This window comes from Macaca thibetana, chromosome 13 (genome assembly GCF_024542745.1).
Source record: "Macaca thibetana thibetana isolate TM-01 chromosome 13, ASM2454274v1, whole genome shotgun sequence".
Taxonomy (NCBI): Eukaryota; Metazoa; Chordata; class Mammalia; order Primates; family Cercopithecidae; genus Macaca; species Macaca thibetana.
Window position 1 is genome coordinate 35,987,316 of NC_065590.1, and position 19,277 is coordinate 36,006,592.

Genomic DNA, 19,277 nt, shown 5'->3' on the forward strand with positions numbered 1-19,277 from the left:
TCCCAAATGTGTAGTAAATGCATCCAGCTCCTAGCGGACGCCCTGCGTGCCCGGCACGGGGTGAGGTGCAGGAGATACAAAGGTGCAGAACGTACCCCAAAAGAACAGCCTAGAGGGGAATTAGGCCTGAGGATGACCGATTAAAATCACTCCAACTCCTGATTGTGCCGCTTCCTAGGTGCATGACCCAGGGCAACTTCCTTTGGTCTTCCCCATCCATAAAATGATTTACGTCATCTGCTCAGATTTCCAACAAGAACACACCTCGCCTTTATCACAGAGCGTGGCATATATTAGGAATTTCAATAATTTTGTCCCTGCCACCTGCGATAGCAAGAGACAGATCTGTCCGCAACCTGCCCAGAGGCAGGTTCTGGGGAGGTTACTGGTGCGCGGTCGGGCTGCCCTGTCCGGCCCAGGACCACCTCCAGGGTGGTGCGGGAGTGCACAAGGAGCGACTGGAGGCTGCACTCCGATCCCCAGTATGGGCGCTTGGTCTCCGCCCCTGGGGACCGTCCCGCCTCCCCTCGGCTGCAGCCGTCTGCATTCGTTCCAGTCAGTGGAGCGGGGGATCCTGGTGGTCGGAGGACGCGGGGCAGCGGCGGTTGGCCCTCCTCTCCGGAGGGCGGCGCTAGCGCGGGCCTGGCCCCGGGCTGCACTCGAGCCGAGCTCCTCTCGGCGGCGGCGCACCGTCGTCCTGCGGTCCGCGGGGCGGGGACGCGGCGGCAGCGGCGGTGGCGGCTCTGTGTCGCCGGAGCCGAAGCGCGCAGGCCCGTTCCGGCGGCCGGGGAGCGGGCGGGTGGGGCGCCATGTGGTTTATGTACCTGCTGAGCTGGCTGTCGCTCTTCATCCAGGTGGCCTTCATCACGCTAGCCGTCGGTGAGACTGCACGACCCCGCCCCGCGCGGGCTCGCGCCCCGGCATCGGTGCTCGTTGGGGGTCGCATCGAGGGGGTTTCGGAGCCACTCGTGGGGCCATTGCCCGGCGCTCCTGGCCTTCGCCGCCCCAATCTCATCCCGCCTGATCCTGCCCCTCCTGTCGAGCCTGGCAGCCCGGCCTGACCGCGGCTCCTTCCAGGTGTCACAAAGTCCGCTCCGGCAGTGCCCAGGAAAGGGTGGCTCGAATGCCCCGCCCGCGCCTGCGGACCACTAACCGCTGCGGCTCCCACTCTTCGCTGGCCTGCGGCGCGGAACTTTTCCCCAACGCCTACCGCCTCCTTTGCGCCTCTGGCCCTTCATACTTGCTGCTCTCTCCACCTTTGACACTTCCCCTCTGACTAGTTCCCATTCGGCCTCAGTTGAGATGTCATCTTCTCCGGGAAGTCCACAGGGGTTGATGGTCCAGCAGTGCGCTGTCCTTTCCCTAAAGTAGTATTTCTCACACTGAACTCGTCTGTCTGTCTCCCCCTACTGTTCCCTTTCCCTTTCCTAAGCTGGGTCGGGGAGGACCTTGTCTGTCTTGTTCAGCTGTATCCTCAGCCCAAGGACCTGGCTCATGCCAAGTGCCCAGCAGGTGTTTATTGTATACGCGAAATTCTGTTTTCTGAACCAGAGGTTAGCATTGTACTGAGGCATCAAATGCAGACTTTCATTGATTTTTATGAGATTTCTCCTTAGTTGCCCTTAGAAAGTTTTACTTCTGCAGACTTGGAAGGGCAACACATGGGATGTTTGGTTTGTTCTTGACCTTCTGGGGTCCATAAAGGGTGGATGGGGACTGAGCTGCAGGGAGAGGGGTGACCAGGATGGTGGGAATGACCCTGACTGATAGTGTCCCTGCCTCCCACCCTGCAGCGGCTGGACTCTATTACCTGGCAGAACTGATAGAAGAATACACAGTGGCCACCAGCAGGATCATAAAATACATGATCTGGGTAAGTGGCATCTTTCTCCAGGAGTCCTCCTCACTTTTTACCCTGCCTCAAAAGCAGGAAGTGGGGAGAGTTTGGCATGAATGATGAGGCCTGTGTCTCTGCTGTTTCCTGAGCATACACTCTTACCTCCTTGCCCTGAACGCTGTCTTTTGGGTCTGCACTCCTGGGCCCAGATCTTCCCTGGGCTCCTTCCCCAAGTGGCATTGTTTCACTGCAGGCCTTGTCCTCTAGTCCTTAAGGTGACAGCCAAGTGTACATTCTCTGTTGACAAGACCATGGATTAGACTTTGCTTAGCTGTCTCCTATTGTCTTTAGCCCTTTGCTCTGCTCACAGCATTTAAAACTTAGAGGAGCCATAAGACAGTTTTGAGTATATGTTCATTGCCATCTTTCTAATCGGATCAAGTGATTTGTCCTAAGAGCGGCACAGCTTCGCTGGTCTTGCTCTCCCCTGGTCTCATGGGAGACTTCTCTTACTGAAGACACCGTCATTGCCACTGATGTCAAAGCCATAGGGGTGACTGCTCGTGGACAGACTTCCTTCAGCTGCAGGAAAGGCTGGGGGTAGGGTGCTGCTGGCGGGAAAGTGTCCACAGCCCCTCAAGTTGCCTGGTGTCAGCAGCCACTTGCACTCTGGGCATGGCCTGAGGTTGGGAGTTCACAGTGGAGACAAGACTATAGCCCTCAGCTCTGGTCCAGAGGCCCAGCTTGTGGGTGTTGGCACAGGAATTAGCCCTTCATGCAGCCAACTGTCATTTGCTAAGCACTGACAACTGTAGGTCCTTATGAGTAGTGTTTTTCATACTGTAGGCGTGATTCATTATTTGGCTGTATAGTTAATTCAGTAGTTCACAATCAGCATTTTTTAAAAAAAGGAACATAAATAGAATTGAAATTTGAGCTTTGATCATATATATGTATATATGTGTTGGGGTCACAGTGTAAAATGTTTTTCTTTTTTTTTTTTTTTTTGAGAGACGGAGTTTCGCTCTTATTGCCCACGCTGGAGTGCAGTGGCACAATCTTGGCTCACCACAACCTCCGCCTCCTGGGTTCAAGTGATTCTTCTGCCTCAGCCTCCCGAGTACCTGGGATTACAGGCATGCGCCACCACGCCTGACTAATTTTGTATTTTTAGTAGAGACGGGGTTTCTCCATGTTGGTCAGGCTGGTCTTGAACTCCCAACTTCAGGTGATCTGCCTGTGCCTTGGCCTCCCAAAGTGCTGGGATTACAGGTGTGAGCCACCGCCCCTGGCAAATGTTTTTCTTACTGTGGGTTGCTGTCAAAAAGTTTGAGAAATGGGCTGAGTGCGGTGGCTCACACCTGTAATCCCAGCACTTTGGGAGGCCATCAGAAGTTTGAGACCAACCTGGCCAACATGGCGAAACCCAGTCTATACTAAAGACACAAAAATTAGCTGGGCGTGGTGGTGCATGCCTGTAGTCCCAACTACTCAGGAGGCTGAGGCAGGATAATTGCTTGAATCCAGGAGAACGCACCACTGCACTCCAGCCTGGGTGACAGAGTAAGACTCTGTCTCAAAAAAAAAAAAAAAAGTTGCCTTTTGGGAGCAGAGAATCTAGTTGGGGAGGCCAGACCTGTGAAATGAGGAGATTGAAGCATGAACCTAGTGCTGCCCAGAGCGGGCTGGGGGTTGGTGAGTCCAGGAAAGTTGCCTGGAAGAAGTGCCCTGCATTGTCTGCCTCTGGTTGTTTCAGTTCTCCACCGCTGTACTGATCGGCCTCTACATCTTTGAGCGCTTCCCCACCGGCATGATTGGAGTGGGCCTATTCACCAACCTCGTCTACTTTGGCCTCCTCCAGACCTTCCCCTTCATCATGCTGACCTCGCCTAACTTCATCCTGTCATGTGGTGAGAGGGGACAGAGTTGGGGAGGCCCCTGAAGGGGTTGGGTGTGCCCATCTCCGTCCTGGGCACTAAAGGGGATACAGAAAAAGGAATCCAATTGTTGAAGTCCTCCAGGAATCCAGGCTAATTGGGAAGATGCAGTTCTTACTGCTGAGGACTCTAGAGCCCACCTTGGCTCTAGTGAATAGAATTTGTTGGGGCTGGAGGCTCAGACAGGAGGGCTTTCCCAGAGAGGTAAGTTTGAAGGAGAGTTTGGGAAAAAAGAGGTTGTGGATTGGCTGAGGCAGGGCCCCCAACTAAGCAATTCCAGCCTCAAAAAAACCACTTGGCCAGAAAAAGCTGAAAGCCCTTCCGGTAGGCAGGCAGGCAGCTCTCCGTCCAGTCCTCTGACCCAAAGTCATGGTTAGAACTGGAGCCTCGTGGGGCTGTGAGCGCCCGGCAGACTCTGGCCTGGTGTGAATGCCTCCTGGCGGCTGCAGCTTCTCATCTCATTCTCACTGGTTGCCGCTGCCTCGGGCTTGAGCCTGGATGTGGAGGACCCAGTCTTCTTGGCGTTGCCCTGCCACCGCTTTCTGACCCTGGGGAATCGTTGGCCCTCTCTGGTCCTTAGCTTCTCCATCTGTTCAGAGAGGATGTTTCTGAAAGAACTGTTGGGAGACTCAGTGGACATATAGTAGGTGCGTATAGATATTTACAGATATTCCTGGAAAAGGCTCCGGAAAGTATTTGGTTGCCAAGATTACCATTGCTCCTGTTCATCATTACTGGCTACCCCAGCTTTCAGTCAGGGTATCAGGTGGAGTTAGGGGATTTCTTAGAGTGACTTTTCTATTTCTATGAGAGAGCCTGGAGAGTGAATATTATCCACACAAAGGGCATATTGTTAAAGCCAAAACTGGTTTCTTCCTTGGATGTTGGTGTGATTTCACCAAAGAATTTGTTCAGCAGAGGTTTGTTTAGGGAGCCCGTCCATGGAGAGCAGGTGCCTCTGTCCTAGGGAAGAAGTCCTGCCCCCAGCCCCTCAGCAGGCTCCCCTGACTTCATTCCCTCGATCTGCCTTTTGACGTCTAAAAGAGTTTTTCCAAAAGATCTTGTAGGCACCAGGCACTATCCTACCTCCCATTATCTCTTAGCCCTAGAGTGTGGCTAGGCATAGCAGAACTGTAGTCTTTGCCTTAGAATGGGAGAGGCAGGAGAGAAGAAAGGAGACATGGGAATTGCTGTGAGGTGTGTTTGAGGGGACAGTCAGTTTCAGGCGACATGTTCTTTCTGGTGCCTGCCCTTCACCTCACCATGGGAACAGGCAGGGATGACTGTCTCTTGAGCAGCCTGTGTCTAGGATATGCACACGTGCCCTCTTTTATAAACTCAGTTGCACAGCAAGGAGGGGTGGCTGTGTGTGCGTGTGTGTGTGTGTGTGTCTAGAACGTATCAGTTCATGCCGGTATGCCTTACCTGGGGACAGGATGGGGAAAGACCTGCTCCCGCAGAATGCTGAGGAACCTGAAGACTGTACCTCAAAGCATCTAGCAAGTCTTGCCCTTTTATTCCTGAGGAGCGAGAGCCTTTTTATTTGAGCAGGACTTCTCCCTGCTGCCCAGTTTGGAGTAGAGCCTCTTAGGGGCATCTAATCTGCACACCCGTGATTTCTCCCCACCTGTCACTGTGGGAGAGCTTTCTTTAGCACTCACATCCACTAAAAACGAGGTTCATTATCATGATGCTTTGGATTATGTAACATAGAAGTCTCATTTTTATAACATGCAAAGAGCTTTGTTACCTTCTAATTTTACTTGGAATGCCCCGTGCAGTGGGGCAGGTTGAGGCTCATTCTCCCATTGTAGCAGATGGGAAACAGTTCTAGGCAGTAGCCTACTCTGAGTTGAGTGTAAAGTCAGGCCTAAAACTCCGTGGAGGCTCCCAACTTCTGAGGGCCTTGTGAAGTTAAAAGTACAGTTTTCTATTATTCCCCTTAAACTGACTGACTCTTCATTCCCTCAACAGGACTAGTGGTGGTGAATCATTACCTAGCATTTCAGTTTTTTGCAGAAGAATATTATCCCTTCTCAGAGGTAAGAGGTGTCCAGCACATTCAGCTGTTAACAGGGACAGGGTAGTAAAAGGGAACTTGCATGGTTTACTTTGTGAACTTAGCTATGATTTGAAACTGAATCTGTTCAAGGATTACATGTTTGAAAAAAAACAAAACATAGATGGTTTGAGAAAGCAGTGTGGATGGGGACAGAATGTGCCCCTTTGTCTGAGGCGGGGAGGACACTGCTCTTCCTCAGTGAGTCCTTTGGGTCCCCCTGGAGGGGTCATCCTGAGGTCAGGAAGGGGCACTAGGGTGACCTTCTCCGACACAGTCCTTACAGGGCTGGGATGGACTGCACCCCTGAGCCCCAGCTTTTCCCAGTGGCTGCCAAAGTTTTCTTCTCTCATGATTTCTCCACACCCTCCTGCTCCAGTTTGAACCTCTGGGAAGAGCAAGGTCACTTCTTTGGGGAGTGTGGGTCAGTCATTCATGGCTTAGGACTTCGTCTGCCTCCTTCAGTCCAGGGGAGTTGCTTGTCCTAGTGACCAAGATGTGGGGCTTGTGGCCACATTCAGTCATCTTCAGCCTCCACCTTTCCCCACAGAAGGATTTCCATGTCTGAGGGTGGCGTTCCCTGCTTCCCAGGCCTGGGCCCCCTTTGGAGATCAGGTGTGGCCCCCTGTGCACTCTTGACCGACACAGTGACCACACCTAGCCTACTCTTGGCACCTCCGGGACACCCTCTTCTCAGTCTCTCTTGTTGCCAGGTCCTGGCCTATTTCACTTTCTGCCTGTGGATAATTCCGTTTGCGTTTTTTGTGTCACTTTCGGCTGGGGAGAATGTCCTGCCCTCTACCATGCAGCCAGGAGGTGAGAAGGGATTTGTAAGGGGCCGAGGTGGGAGCAAGCCAGCAAGCCCTGGGTTGGCAGGGATCCACTGAGGGAACCGGAGTCCAGCCCTGTGTTGGAGACACCTGGGCTCGGGGTTGGGAGAGCCGTATTCACACACACACTCACACACACTTTCTCTCTCTCTCTCTGTCTCTCTCTCTGTCTCTCTCTCTCTCTCTCTCTCTCTCATATTCTTGCCTGTGTCTCCACAGATGATGTCGTCTCCAATTATTTCACCAAAGGCAAGCGGGGCAAACGCTTAGGGATCCTGGTTGTCTTCTCCTTCATCAAAGAGGCCATTCTACCCAGTCGTCAGAAGATATACTGACCCCGATGCGGGCAGGATGTGGGGGCAAGATCAGGAGAGTCAGGCCCCTGGGCCTCTATGCCAGGTGGGGACCGGAAGTCGGGAAGGCACCTACCACCTGCCCTGGCTTTTCTCCCCTCAACTCTGAAGCCCCATCCCCACCCTCCTTGGGGGGCTCAGCTTGGCTCAGATCTGATGCTGCAAGAGGCTGTAACCTCAAAGGGCACCAAGGAGGGTGGCAGAGCCTGCTTAGCCAGGAGGCTGAGATCCCTCAGCCCTCCCCTGTCCCTTCCAAGGTGGGTCAGGAGGTTCTGGCCCAGCTGGGGCAGGCAGGGCAGGGTCTGTGAAGCTGAAGAGCAGATGGTGACAAGTTCTCTGGGCAGGTGGCCATGGGGAGGGGCCATGGCTTGGCATGTCCAACAGAAATAGTTTTTGCTGTTGAACTGTGATTTCTCTCCAAGTACGGATTTCCGTTTGAATAAAGCTTCTAGGTGGCACTGTTTGCCTTAATACCCTGACAGTTCATCTTCCTTTCTTCCTGCTAACCTTCTGCCCTGGACTGGACTCACTTTTCTGCTCCAGGGATTCCTTTTCTGGGTCTGGGTCTTGCCCTTCCCAAGGGACTGTTCTTGTGGCCCTTAATGGGAAGGGGGCAGGGGTGAGGAACTGAGCCTGCTCAAGGAGTGGGAAGTGGGGCTATAGGCAGCCTCTCTGATGCACTCTCTTCCATCTCTTTCCCCAAGGCTCCGTGACTGTCAAACTGGGAGTAGGAGAGGGGACAATTTAGGACTGGGTTAGATTTTCAGAAGAACATCTACAATATCCTATTTATAGATCTTCCTCTGGGAAAAGGAGTGGTTTCTGGCTGAATACTATCTTAGGCTCAAGGAGAAACGAAATAAAAATTAGCTTCCAGGCAGCCTGTTTTTAAAGAAATGGGACTAATGGGAGAAGCTGTTTGTCACTCTAAGAGCATCCAAGGCCTGGCCCTCTTCTGTGCACTCTTGGCTCCTGGGGAGATATATCTGCCTTCTAAGAAGGCAGGCCAGGTCTTGGGCACAGACCTGCATTTGTTGACCTTATACTCCAACTACAGTGCCTTGCAAGTGCTCAACAGTACATATTGGAATGAAGTCCCCCGTGAGAGCCATTTCTGGCCATGTTCTATACCTCAAAGTGAGGCCGGCAGGTACAGAGACGAACTGTACACATGTGATACCTTTAAGCCACTGGAAAAACCCCCGTGCTTGAAAATATTTCCTCTATATCATGCCTGAAGTTCCATCATAGCCCTTCATTTCCTTGGCTTTAGCATTTACCTTCTCTTAAGAATACCAGCTTTCCCCTTTCCCTGAGAGGAAGAGCACATGTTGGTCTTCTCTCAGTGTGAACGAGATTGCCAGGCCCTTTTCTCCTATGCAGACCAGAATAGACAAGGCAGGGGACACTGGCGGCCTGCGTTATCCTCCCATTGGACTGATAGCTGGCCCTACTCTCCTCCCTCTGCTGCTTGGTTCTTCACCTTGATGATGTGGCTTCGCCCCCTCCACTCTACTGCCAGTGTTCTCCCAGAGGTTGCTAAATCCAGCAGACCCCTTTCCTATCTTACTAGATCTAGGCAGCATTTGACATGGCTGATCACCCCTTGCTTCTTGGATGACACTTCCCTGGCACCTCTGTGGCTAGTTGTCCTCCTACCTCTCTGGCTGTTCCTTTCAGGCTCCTGTGCAGGCTTCTCCACTTGCCCATGCACAGTAGGGTCTTTCAGGGTTCTGCTGTGGGCTCCCTAGGGAAGCCCATCCATCTGGATGGTTTCAAGGACTGTGAGGAATTTAGTGTTGACCTCCAGCCCCAACATCCTTCCTGATCACCTGAATCACAGTTTTGCTGCCTTCTGTGTGCACAGACAATTCAGGTCCACAGCCCGGATGGTACTTGCTGTCTTCTGTGAACCTGCCCCTTCTGGGTACTTCCCTTGGCCCCGAGATCACTCAGGAGCCAGACAGGAAACTTCTATTCCTGTTTTCTCTTTCTGCCCACCACATCCAGTCTCTCAAAACGGTCAGGTCTACCTGAACATCTTGATTTGAGCCACTCCCACTGTCATCATCTTTCACCTGGATTATCGTGACAGCCTCCTATTGCTTCTCTATCCCGTAGCCAGAGCTGTCTTCCTAAAATGCATTGCATAGTTGATCAAGTCACTCTCTGGCCTAAAACCTTCCATGGCTCCCTGCTGCCCTCAGGATAAAGTCTGGACCCCTCAGCATGGCTTGTGAGACTCATGGTGTCCTGGTCCCTGCTCACCTCTCTAGTTTCATCACTTGTCTTCTTGCATTCTGGGTCCCAGCCTCCTGTATCCAGAGATGCAGTGGCTCTCCGTTGCCACTCTGATTCCTCCTTTCTTTTGGCCACAGAGAAAGGGTACTTTCTCTGTCAAATCTCAACTTAGACTTGACTTCCTCCGAGGAGCTTTGACTATACCCTCTCTTCCTGACCCCCACCCTGGCATACTACACAGATCACTCTGGGCTTACTTGCCTGCCTAATGGTCATCTCCCCACTAGACTGTAAGCTCCTTGAGGGCAAGGATTGTGCTGGAATTTTTGTATTAACAGTGCCTGGCTTGGTGCCTGGCACCTAGAAAGCACTCAATAAATGTTTGTTTAATGAATGAATTGTAGTGATGTGTACAAAGAGATACATGGGAGCCAGTTAACTTCCTGGAGGAAGTACAAGTGCTTTCATAGACTGGGATGGAAACCACACATCCCTCCCCTCCCTGGATGTGCTGCCCATGCCTCCCTGAACTGCTGGGAATAAGAACCTCAGTGGCTGCTGGGAATAAGGATGGCAGCCCATAGTAGCAGGGAAGCCCGTGCCAGGGGGACATATTAGCTGTCCTCCACCCCATTCTGGGTCTCAGCTTAGAGCCTGCAGCAGGAAGGGCTTAATCTGAACAAGAAACAGAATTTCCCAGTGGGTCCTTCCATCCTGGAAGCCTGGGCCCTTTGGGGTGGGAGGGCAGTGGGTGCCAAAATATGACAACTTTTACAATGCCAAGGTGAAGGATAGCGACTGACCCCCTACTCTGAACCTAACTTGGATTTCCTGGGGGTGTGCCAAGAGATTTCTTTGCAGAGAGAAAGGAGGCCTGGGGTCTGGGCTCTTGATTGGGAAGGGGGACTCCTGTTCTCGAACTTGGGAGTGGGAAGCCCATAGGCACCCCTCCCCCTTTCCTGGCCACCCACAATGCAAATCGCCACACGTCAGCCTTCACTGGGCTGCCTCAGGGGGAGAGGTAGCAATGATAACTTTATGGGTTGATTTGTGGGGAGGGCAGGGCAGGGAGTCCTTGATGGGATCGCACAGCTGCCAGGAAGGCTTCATCAAATGTGTCACGCAGGTTCATGGCCAGAGTGTCGGTCCAGAAGGTGTCGTCACCCAGGTGCCGCTTCCTGGGCACTTCCCTCATGCTGATGGGGTAAAAGCCCTGGGGCACCTTCATTCTGTACGGCCGCACATGTGGATACAGCATGCGAAGCAGCACCTCAAAAGGCAGCCGCGGCACTGGCGCCACCCAGTGGCCGTCCACTGTGTGCAGCCACGCACCGCCGTGCCGGTCTGGTCTCACCTCCAGGAAGCTGCTGAAGTCGTGCTCCGGGCTGGGGTCTGGATGCACGCCCAGGCGGATGCCTTGCGAGTGGCTGATCTTGGTGGTGGGAGGTCTGGCAGGGTTGTTGCTAACATTCCACATCGTGGGCCGCTTGATCGTGGACTTCCTGTAGATGGGCTTGGGCATCTCCGTGGGCTGTGGAATGCATTGCAGGCGCGCCTCCACAGAGGGGTGGAAGCTGCTGGAACACTGCGATCCCCGTTGCTCTGGGGTCTTGGAGAGGGCGGTGGCCCGGGCTTGCTTGGTATTAGAGACCAGAGAGTGGCCTGGGTGCAGCTTGCCGTGTAGCCACTTTCTGATAGCAGCTTCCCTGAGAATTTTGTGCTCTTTCTGCAACAACAGAGGGTACAAGAGAGTCATGGAGGCCTGCTGCCCTCTGCTTCTGTGCAAGGAGGCCCTGTGGCTGTAGCTTTTGGAAACCACGGTCTGACGGATGAGGGAATCTCTGACTCTGATGGGAGTAACACCTACCTTACGGAAGCCAGCGTTCCGATGGAGGAGACAACTTTTTCCATAAGGGTGCCCCCGGGCTGAGTGGGGAGACAAAGCATCTCTCCCAAAGGGGAGATCTCCAATCTGATGGGAGAGAGATAGCCTCTGCCCTAGGTGAGGCTCCAACTTGACATGGGAGACACAGTCCCTGCCCTAGGGAAAACCTCAAGTCTTACAGAAAGACAAGTCCCCACTTCTCTAAAGGAATCTGCAGTCTGATAGTAGAGACATGTCCTGTCATAAGAGAGTCTCTGGTGTGAAGGGGGAAAAGGCAAATGGGAAGTGCACACTGCATCCTTGACCCTGGAAGGAGAAAGCAGAAAGGACCAGATGGCCTGATGTGGACACACTTCTTGGAAGTGAGAAGTCATGCAGGGAGGATACAATTGGCTGGCTCTCTAGGCCCGGTGGCAGCAGCTCAATCTAGCTCTCTCCTTGCCTCCACTGCAGCCTTCCATATGTTGTCATAGAACCTCCCCCACCGCCATTGTCTCACTATCTCACTCCCAGACTGTTGCTAAGCAGTCAGAGGCTTTGGAGATTGACCCAGCTCCAGACACAGGCTCTGATTAAGCTAAGCCAATCATAATAATTCCATCAGACCTTGCTCCAGACCTAAGTCAGTCAGCATATGGCTTTCCTTTAGTTGTAGCTATAGAAACGAGAATGGACCCTTGATCGAATTGAGGCCATAAGAGATGAGGGGAGATGCAAGGAGCTTCTGGAAAAGGTTAGAGCTACAGAAAACAGATGGGCCTTGCCTCCTCTGGACAGTGTGTGACTCTGAGGACTAGTGACCCCGGCATTAGAGGAGGATAGGGCTGAGAACTGGAGAGAAATGGAGCTGAAACAGACCTGATGTGCTGGAGTCAGCAGCCTCAAAGCCCTCCCCACTTCAGGATTCACTTAAGATTCCCAGTATCTTCTGAGTTTTCTGGGTTTTGCACCCTATGTAATTACACCTGCTTAAAATCCCCTTTCTTACCCAGCCAAGGTCCTTCACTGATGTGGGCCCCTGCCAAATCTTGGCAGCCTCCAACTTACATCTGATCCCCAGCTGCTCTGAGTTTTCAGTTCTCTGCATACATCATGTTCCCAGGTGCCTCTATGCCTTCCCATGCGCTGCTCCTTATGCCTCGTCAGCCCTTCCCTCCTTCTTCATATAGCTAACTGCTGCGCATCCTTCAAGACTCCTCTTAAGCATCATGCCTCCTGACACCCTCCTGGACCCTCTTCTCCTTGATGGGGCTGTAACCTGCCTCCTCTGCTAGACTCTAAGCTCCTTGAGCATGGGGACCACATATTGTTCATCTTTGGACCTGAGGGTCTAGTAGGTTTCTAGCACAGAGTGAATGCCCAGTGCCTGCTGGAAGGAAGGGTGGATTTTTTTAACCAGAATGTGAGCTCCAGTTACCTGCAGGGCCTTGGTCTCATTGAAGGTTCTCATCCTGAAAGAGGCAGTGCACTAAGAGGGGCCCGGAAATACTTGTGAATTTAAGCTTGCTTAAATTGGCTTTCTAACACAGGATAAGACTTTTGACCAAAAGACTGGCTTATTTAAAAGTGGAATTTCAGTCAGAGTACAGGGTGGGAGTACAGGCAAAAGGGTGACTCTTTCAGGGTGGGAGTGCTTCTAGCCACTCTTCCACAGTATGTGGGTCACTGCCCCTCTGCTCACATGCCTGGATAGCAGCTGGCACCCGGCCCCCCGCCCCCCCGCTTCCCCACTTACTTGATACTCAATCAGGTAGTTGTACTCCATGAGGGCCAGCTGGCTCTTGAGTGTCTTCATCTTTCTCATCTCACAGGCAAAGTCCTTCTTGTCCTTTTTCCACATGGCATCCTTCAAGAACCTGGTGCCAAGGTCGGGACAGGGGTGTCATCCCACAGTGACAGAGCTTCCACCTGGGCTGGGAAGACTGGCTGCTGCTGAGGGCTTGGATGGGGATGAGGGGAGTGGCCAGAGGGAGATAAGCAAGATGAGCCATCCTCATTGCCTGGGGCCCTCTGGCTCCCTACTTCTTTAGGTGAAAGAGGAAAGTCCTTGATGACATGGTCACCGCCCTCCTGCTGAGGCTGGTCACCTTTCCTGCCTCAGGGCAGGAAAGGAGGGCAGTGATCAACCCAGAGGGCAGGGGACCTGGGCGGACTTACCCCCCAGCCTAGGTGATGAGGTGATTGCCTCATTCAAAATATCCTGGGCAGTAGACACTTCCTCCAGCTGTCTGGCATCCCAACCCTCCCCTTAAAGGCTCAGCTATGGTGAGGGCTCTAGGGAAAAGGCTGGGGGAGGGGAAGGGGTGGGCAGGCTCTAGGTGGTTCTCACACTCTCACCGGGCACAGGCACGGTGGTTCCATATTTTGCAGAAGTCAATGGGTTTGTAGCCCATGGCATCTTGGGCGTGGACGTTGGCGCCACTCTGTACCAGGACCTTCACACAGTCCAGCAGGCCCTCACGGACTGCCAGGTGCAGGGGCGTGCAGCCGTTGCATGTCTGACTGTGGAAGGCCCCGCCAATGGGGATGACAGCAGAAACGAAAGACAAAGGGCATCTGCCCATCAGATAGATGGACACACCAGTTTCCAAGCCCTGATCTACCATCTGTCCACTGGGTGACCCTAGCTATGTGTCTCCCTTTCAGCACCTCAATTTCCTTTACTGTAGAGGGAGGAATTGGACTAAGTGAACAGTAAAAATCTGATTTTAGGAGGTATGTGACAGTTAAGAACTGCTGGAAGGAGAGCTGGCTTGGTTCAGAGACCACTAACCTCATCTACTCTTAAACCAACCAGCCCCCTGCCCTTTCCCCATGTCTCATCAGATTCCCTATGCCCACAAGATCTACATGACCTGGGCCTAACCTCCTCGATTTATCCTTTGACCTTGCCCACTCTTTCCCAACACATGATGTTACCTCTACCTGGAACACTTCCCTGGCTCTTTGCATGTCTCGCTCACTCTGTCTTCAGGTTGCAATTTAATGTCACCTCCTTAGAGGTGATTGCTTCATCCAAAATAGATCCTCCCCCTACCTGCTTTACCACCTACCCCATCACCTTGTTTATTTTTTTCATAACCACTTCCCATGCTCTGTCAAGATTTTCTTCATTTATTTGTTTGCTAATTTACTCTCTGCTCCTGCACTAGAATGTCAGCTTCGTGAGGAGAGGGAGCATTTCTGTGACTCTAGCGTAGTGCTTGGCACATAGTGCATGCTTGATACTTTGAATGAATGCAGTCTCCTGTATGCCATGCACTTTTCAGTGATCACAGTAGTCCCATGTGATAGGCACTGCCATTCTCCCAAGTTTCAGTTGAAGACACTGAGACAGAGGTTCCCAAACTTAGCTGCAAGTTAGAAGCACCTGGGGATCTTTTCTGACTTCCAAAGCCCAGGTCACACCACAGACCCATTAAATTATAACCTTTGGATTGCAACACTGGTGTTTATATTTTTTAATTTTAATTTTTTTTTTTTTTTTTTTTTTTGAGACTGAGTCTCACTCTGTCGCCTAGGTTGGTGTGCAGCGGCGCAATCTCAGCTCACTGCAAGCTCCGCCTCCCGGGTTCACGCCATTCTCCCGCCTCAGCCTCCCGAGTAGCTGGGACAACAGGCGCTCACTACCACACCTGGCTAACTTTTTTGTATTTTTAGTAGAGACGGGGTTTCACTGTGTTAGCCAGGATGGTCTTGATCTTCTGACCTTGTGATCCACCCGCCTTAGCCTCCAAAAGTGCTGGGATTACAGCCGTGAGCCACCGTGCCCGGCCTAATTTTTTTTATTTTTTATTTTTTGAGACGGGAGTCTTGCTCTATGGCCAGGCTGGAGTGCATTGGTGCAATCTCAGCTCACTGCAACCTCCGCCTCCCGAATTCAAGCGATTCTCCTGCCTCAGCCTCCTGAGTAGCTGGGACTACGCCACCACACCACCCGGCCAGGTGTTCATATTTTTTGAGCTCCCTAGGTAATTCCAATGTACACCTAAGTTTGGGAGCCAAAGCACTGGGGCTTAGAGGTTGAGTGACTTGCCTAAGGTCCCGCTGTCTGCTAGCAAGTTGCAGAGCTGGGATGTAGACTAGGTCTGTTAAAGGCCAATCTCTCTCTCTTTTTTTTTTTTTTTTGAGACAGAGTCTCACTCTTGTTGCCCAGGCTGGAGTGCAATGGTGTGATCTTGGCTCACCGCAACCTCCACCTCCCGGGTTCAAGCAATTACCTGCCTCAGCCTCCCGAGTAGCTGGGATTACAGGCATGTACCTCCATGCCCGGCTAATTTTGTATTTTAGTAGAGACAGGGTTTCTCCATGTTGGTCAGGCTGGTGTCCAACTCCCGACCTCAGGTGATCCGCCCGCTTCAGCCTTCCAAAGTGCTGGGATTACAGGCATGAGCCACCACGCCCGGCTAAAGCCCAGTCTCTTTACTACACCATGTGGATTCCTGACTGCTTTATGTGGGACCCAATCCTTGTCACCTCCAGCAGCCCCTCTGCTTGTCCTGCATGGATTTGCCTGCCTGGAGGTGGGGCTGTGCCTGTGCCTGAAGTATCCCTCCTGAAGCAGGCTGGACTCACGCATTGAGGGCTGCGCCTTTCTCCAGCAGGTAGTAGATGCAGGGGAGGGCCACGGTGGTGTTGTCCTTGTGGATGACGAGGTGCAGGGGGGTCTGGCTATTGTTGGTCAGCAGGTTCACGGGAAACTTGTACTCCTCTACCAGGACCTGCAGGCATGCAAGCTTGCCCCGTTGGGCTGCGAAGTGGATGGCAGTGAAGCCCTGTGAGGTCCAGAGCAGGCAGGATGAGGCTGAGTGGGGTTGAGGTCCCAGGGTCCACAATTTATATAAATTTATTGGGGTTACCTTCACTGTCTTTCCTGTGTCCCCAGGAATGCTCACATCCTTTTGTTAATTAACCAGTGTGTGTTCATCAGCCTACCCAACCTCCCTGCCCCCAAAATGGTCCTTCCACAGCCAGAAGATGAGTTAAATTAGGAGGCTTTACCCAGAAAAGGACATCTTCTCCAGGTGACCACTCTGAGCAGGGTAGCGGGAGAGGGACCTCAGTCTTTGCCCCCACACTCAAGACCTCACCTTGTAGTCGGTGGGGATTTCCCTGAGGCTCTGGTTCAGACAGAACCGCAGCCATTCCACGTTGCCCACGGCCGCCGCGAACAGCTGGTAGTAGCTCCGGATCGCCGTCTGGTCGATCGTGGTCTGGTCGGACTCCTCGCTGGGCCTGAGATCAACGTGGGGTGCGGTGAGCGAGGCAGGGTGGTGTGGCAAGGCGAGGGCAGTCGCCTGCGCACGGAGGTGGTCGGCGAGGTAGGGCAGGGGCTGGCTGGTGGGCGGGGCAGTGGGGAAGCGACTCTGGGCCAGGGCCCGGGCATCTCTCGGGAGGCGATCCTTGGCCCCCGCCTGGCTCTCCGGGCTTCTCTGGCCGCAGCCTCCGCCCCCGCCCGCTCCAGGCCCTGCCCACCAGGGAGGCGCTGGGCCGGGTTCTCGCGCCTGGCAGCCTGGACACCTTCTCCCGCTACCCACCTGGGCTGCTTGGACTCCGCATCAGTCCAGGTGGCCTTCAAGGAGACTTTGTTCGCCCGCTGCATGGAGCCATGTGGAGTTGGCTGCGGCCGAGCACCTCTCCCTTCTCCCCTTTCTGAGTGCCAGCTTCCCGAGCCTGCCCGCCGAGCGGTGCTGCCCGCGGAGGCCATCGCGGGGCTGGAACTTGAACCCGGGCCAGGCGGGCTGCTCACCCACCCGCTGGCGCCCCGTCCCCGGGGGGCGGCTCCTCGCCCGCTGGCCGCAGTTTCCCTTCCAGGCCGCTAGGGTTCGGCCGCCTCTCTAGCTAGAGGGGCAGAGCCCGGGCGCCTCCGGGGACCCTGCCCGCCTGCCGCTCCCAACCCGCCGCTCTGCTCCCGGACTGAGCCAAAACCCCCACCCAACCTCCCAGTCCTGCTGTCCAGGAAACTCAGCATCAAACACACAAACAACAAAGACACTTAGCTTTTGTTTCCGATTATCAAACTAATAAGTAGAAAACAGAAATGTTCAATGTGGAAATTAAAAATTACCATCCCACCACCCACAGAAATCATGGTTTATTGCAATATATATGCATATCATGACTATTTTTTGTATCTCTTTTCGTTTATTAATAGCATTATATTATGAGCTAGCGCCGATTGTCACTCCACATACTAAATGTACATTATGATGCAACCACAGCCCAGCATCATAATGGATGTGCCATTGTTTCACATGAGCTTCGGGGAACGAAATGGCTCAACTCTGGTTGTTTTCTTAGAATGGATTCCTGGGGGCTGGGCGCGGTGGCTCAAGCCTGTAATCCCAGCACTTTGGGAGGCCGAGACGGGCGGATCACAAAGTCAGGAGATCGAGACCATCCTGGCTAACCCGGTGAAACCCCCTCTCTACTAAAAAACACAAAAAAACTAGCCGGGCGTGGTGGCGGTCGCCTGTAGTCCCAGCTACTCGGGAGGCTGAGGCAGGAGAATGGCGTGAATCCGAAAGGCGGAGCTTGCAGTGAGCTGAGATCCGGCCACTGCACTCCAACCTGGGCGACAGAGAGAGACTCCGTCTCAAAACAAAACAAAAGAAAACAAAACAAAACAAAACAAAACAAAGAATGGATTCCTGGGAGTCGAATCACTAGGTGAAAGGGAATGAATATTTTTCAGCTGTCAATATGGGATTGCAGACTGCCTTCCAGGAAGGTTATATATTCACTTCCACTTTCACCTGCAGTGAAGCCGGTGCGCGTCACATCAGCAGTGTGGCTTTGGGCAAGTTACCTGACTTAGTTTCTACAGCAGCAAAATGGGGATAATAGCACCTAGTTTACAAGGAATGAAGGAATGCAAACAATGAGAACGGTGCTAGCAGAGAAGCACTACCTGTAAATCTGCTATTACCCAAAGAGGAACTATTCAAACCATTGCTAGCATCAGATATTAGGATTTTAAGTAAATGTTCACTAATTTGGTAGTGGCAAATGATGTTCTAGTGTGGCTCTTTGATTACCAACAAGGGTTAAACATTTAATTATCAGTGGTTTTGTCTTCTAGGAATTCTTTTACTTACATGGTTCTTTGACGGCCTTAATGTGTTCTTATTGATCTGTAAAACTTATTAGCATAGTGACCCTTTATGTATATTTGTTGTCAATATTTTCCTTAGTTTGCCTTTTGACTTTTTAGAATACATAGTAGCCAAGCAATAACTGTTACTTGAATCAGTGTTGTCTTACTGAGCCATCCACATTCTCATTGCTTCTCAACAGGAATGACCCCAAGTTTATCAGAAGGCTCCTGTGGCTCCAGGGTCAACTCTGGGCATATCTGACTATATCACTCCATCCCTACCACAGTCTCTCCTCTGTACCCCAACATTCCATGTATTTCCCCTAAGAAAAGGACAGAAGGTCCCCTAAGACCACAGTGACCTGCAGAGAGGGACAAGAATACAGATTATCCACCCAGAAGCACCTTTCTCCCTTTCCAGGGAACCGTCTTCTGAGAGCCCACTTGTCCCCCAACCCCAGTAGCCAGGACTCAGCACACCTGCCAAACACCTTCAAAACTAGCAAATCATGCTGGCTATCTGTCCCAGGTAGGGCCTTAGCAACTGGCTTCAAGTTGAGATAAAGTGACAATGCTTTTCAGGGATAAAGTTTGAGGATTTCCTGGGCTATTGTTGCTTCTGGGGTGTTAGGATTCTAATAATGACGACAGGACCCTGTGTATGTAGTGGGGTTGGAGAGAGCATCTCAGTACCTCTCCAAGTTCATCCTCACTATCTTGACCTGTGGTATCTTACATCTCTGTACCAGTGTTTTGCAACCCTGGCTGTACAAACACCAATGCAGGGGACTTACCCCTAAAGATTCCGATAAATTCATCTGGTTTGGGGCCTGGGTGATGGTATTTGTAAAGTTCTCCAGGTGATTCTCATGTGTAACCAGGGTTGAGAAGCACTTTGAGGCCTTTCTGCCTCAGTCCTCTTTCTAGGGAAGCAAGAGACTGCAAGTGATTTTGAGGAAGAAGGGACAATAGAGTAAGGGAGGAAGATATAGGAAACTAGGAGAGTCTCTGGGAGGAGAGAATGTGTCATCCTAAAAAC

The 19,277-nt window shown here is 52.4% G+C and overlaps 2 protein-coding genes across 4 annotated transcripts; one reads left to right on the top strand and one right to left on the bottom strand.

The window, feature by feature from the left end:
* Positions 1-625: 625 nt before the first annotated feature.
* On the top strand, positions 626-9,651 carry TEX261 (testis expressed 261). Its single transcript, XM_050754536.1, has 6 exons — positions 626-879; positions 1,794-1,873; positions 3,594-3,747; positions 5,749-5,816; positions 6,547-6,649; positions 6,883-9,651. Exons 1-6 carry the CDS (start codon positions 810-812, stop codon positions 6,996-6,998), a joined length of 591 nt encoding a protein of 196 aa, XP_050610493.1. The 5' UTR covers positions 626-809; the 3' UTR covers positions 6,999-9,651.
* Positions 9,652-10,089: 438 nt separating this feature from the next.
* On the bottom strand, positions 10,090-17,241 carry ANKRD53 (ankyrin repeat domain 53). Of its 3 annotated transcripts, XM_050754460.1 has the most exons (7): positions 16,680-17,240; positions 16,233-16,377; positions 15,718-15,917; positions 13,480-13,644; positions 12,878-12,998; positions 10,612-10,983; positions 10,090-10,486 (listed from the first exon to the last, which is right to left on the bottom strand). In XM_050754460.1, exons 1-7 carry the CDS (start codon positions 16,847-16,849, stop codon positions 10,418-10,420), a joined length of 1,242 nt encoding a protein of 413 aa, XP_050610417.1. In that variant the 5' UTR covers positions 16,850-17,240; the 3' UTR covers positions 10,090-10,417. The 3 variants fall into 3 exon arrangements, with proteins under 3 accessions (XP_050610417.1, XP_050610418.1, XP_050610416.1); XM_050754461.1 differs by having other exon boundaries at positions 10,090-10,983; positions 16,233-16,479; positions 16,680-17,241; XM_050754459.1 differs by having other exon boundaries at positions 10,090-10,983.
* Between the last annotated feature and the right edge of the window lie 2,036 nt (positions 17,242-19,277).

Excerpts from the sequence above, each read along its gene's own strand:
- TEX261 (XM_050754536.1), top strand. The coding sequence starts at position 810 with ATGTGGTTTATGTACCTGCTGAGCTGGCTGTCGCTCTTCATCCAGGTG. Across the intron at positions 1,874-3,593 it reads TCATAAAATACATGATCTGG|TTCTCCACCGCTGTACTGAT; the intron begins GTAAGTGGCATC and ends TGGTTGTTTCAG. Across the intron at positions 6,650-6,882 it reads CTCTACCATGCAGCCAGGAG|ATGATGTCGTCTCCAATTAT; the intron begins GTGAGAAGGGAT and ends GTGTCTCCACAG.
- ANKRD53 (XM_050754461.1), bottom strand. The coding sequence starts at position 16,849 with ATGGCCTCCGCGGGCAGCACCGCTCGGCGGGCAGGCTCGGGAAGCTGG. Across the intron at positions 13,645-15,717 it reads AAAGGCGCAGCCCTCAATGC|TCAGACATGCAACGGCTGCA; the intron begins GTGAGTCCAGCC and ends GGCCTTCCACAG. Across the intron at positions 12,999-13,479 it reads AACCACCGTGCCTGTGCCCG|GTTCTTGAAGGATGCCATGT; the intron begins GTGAGAGTGTGA and ends CCTTGGCACCAG.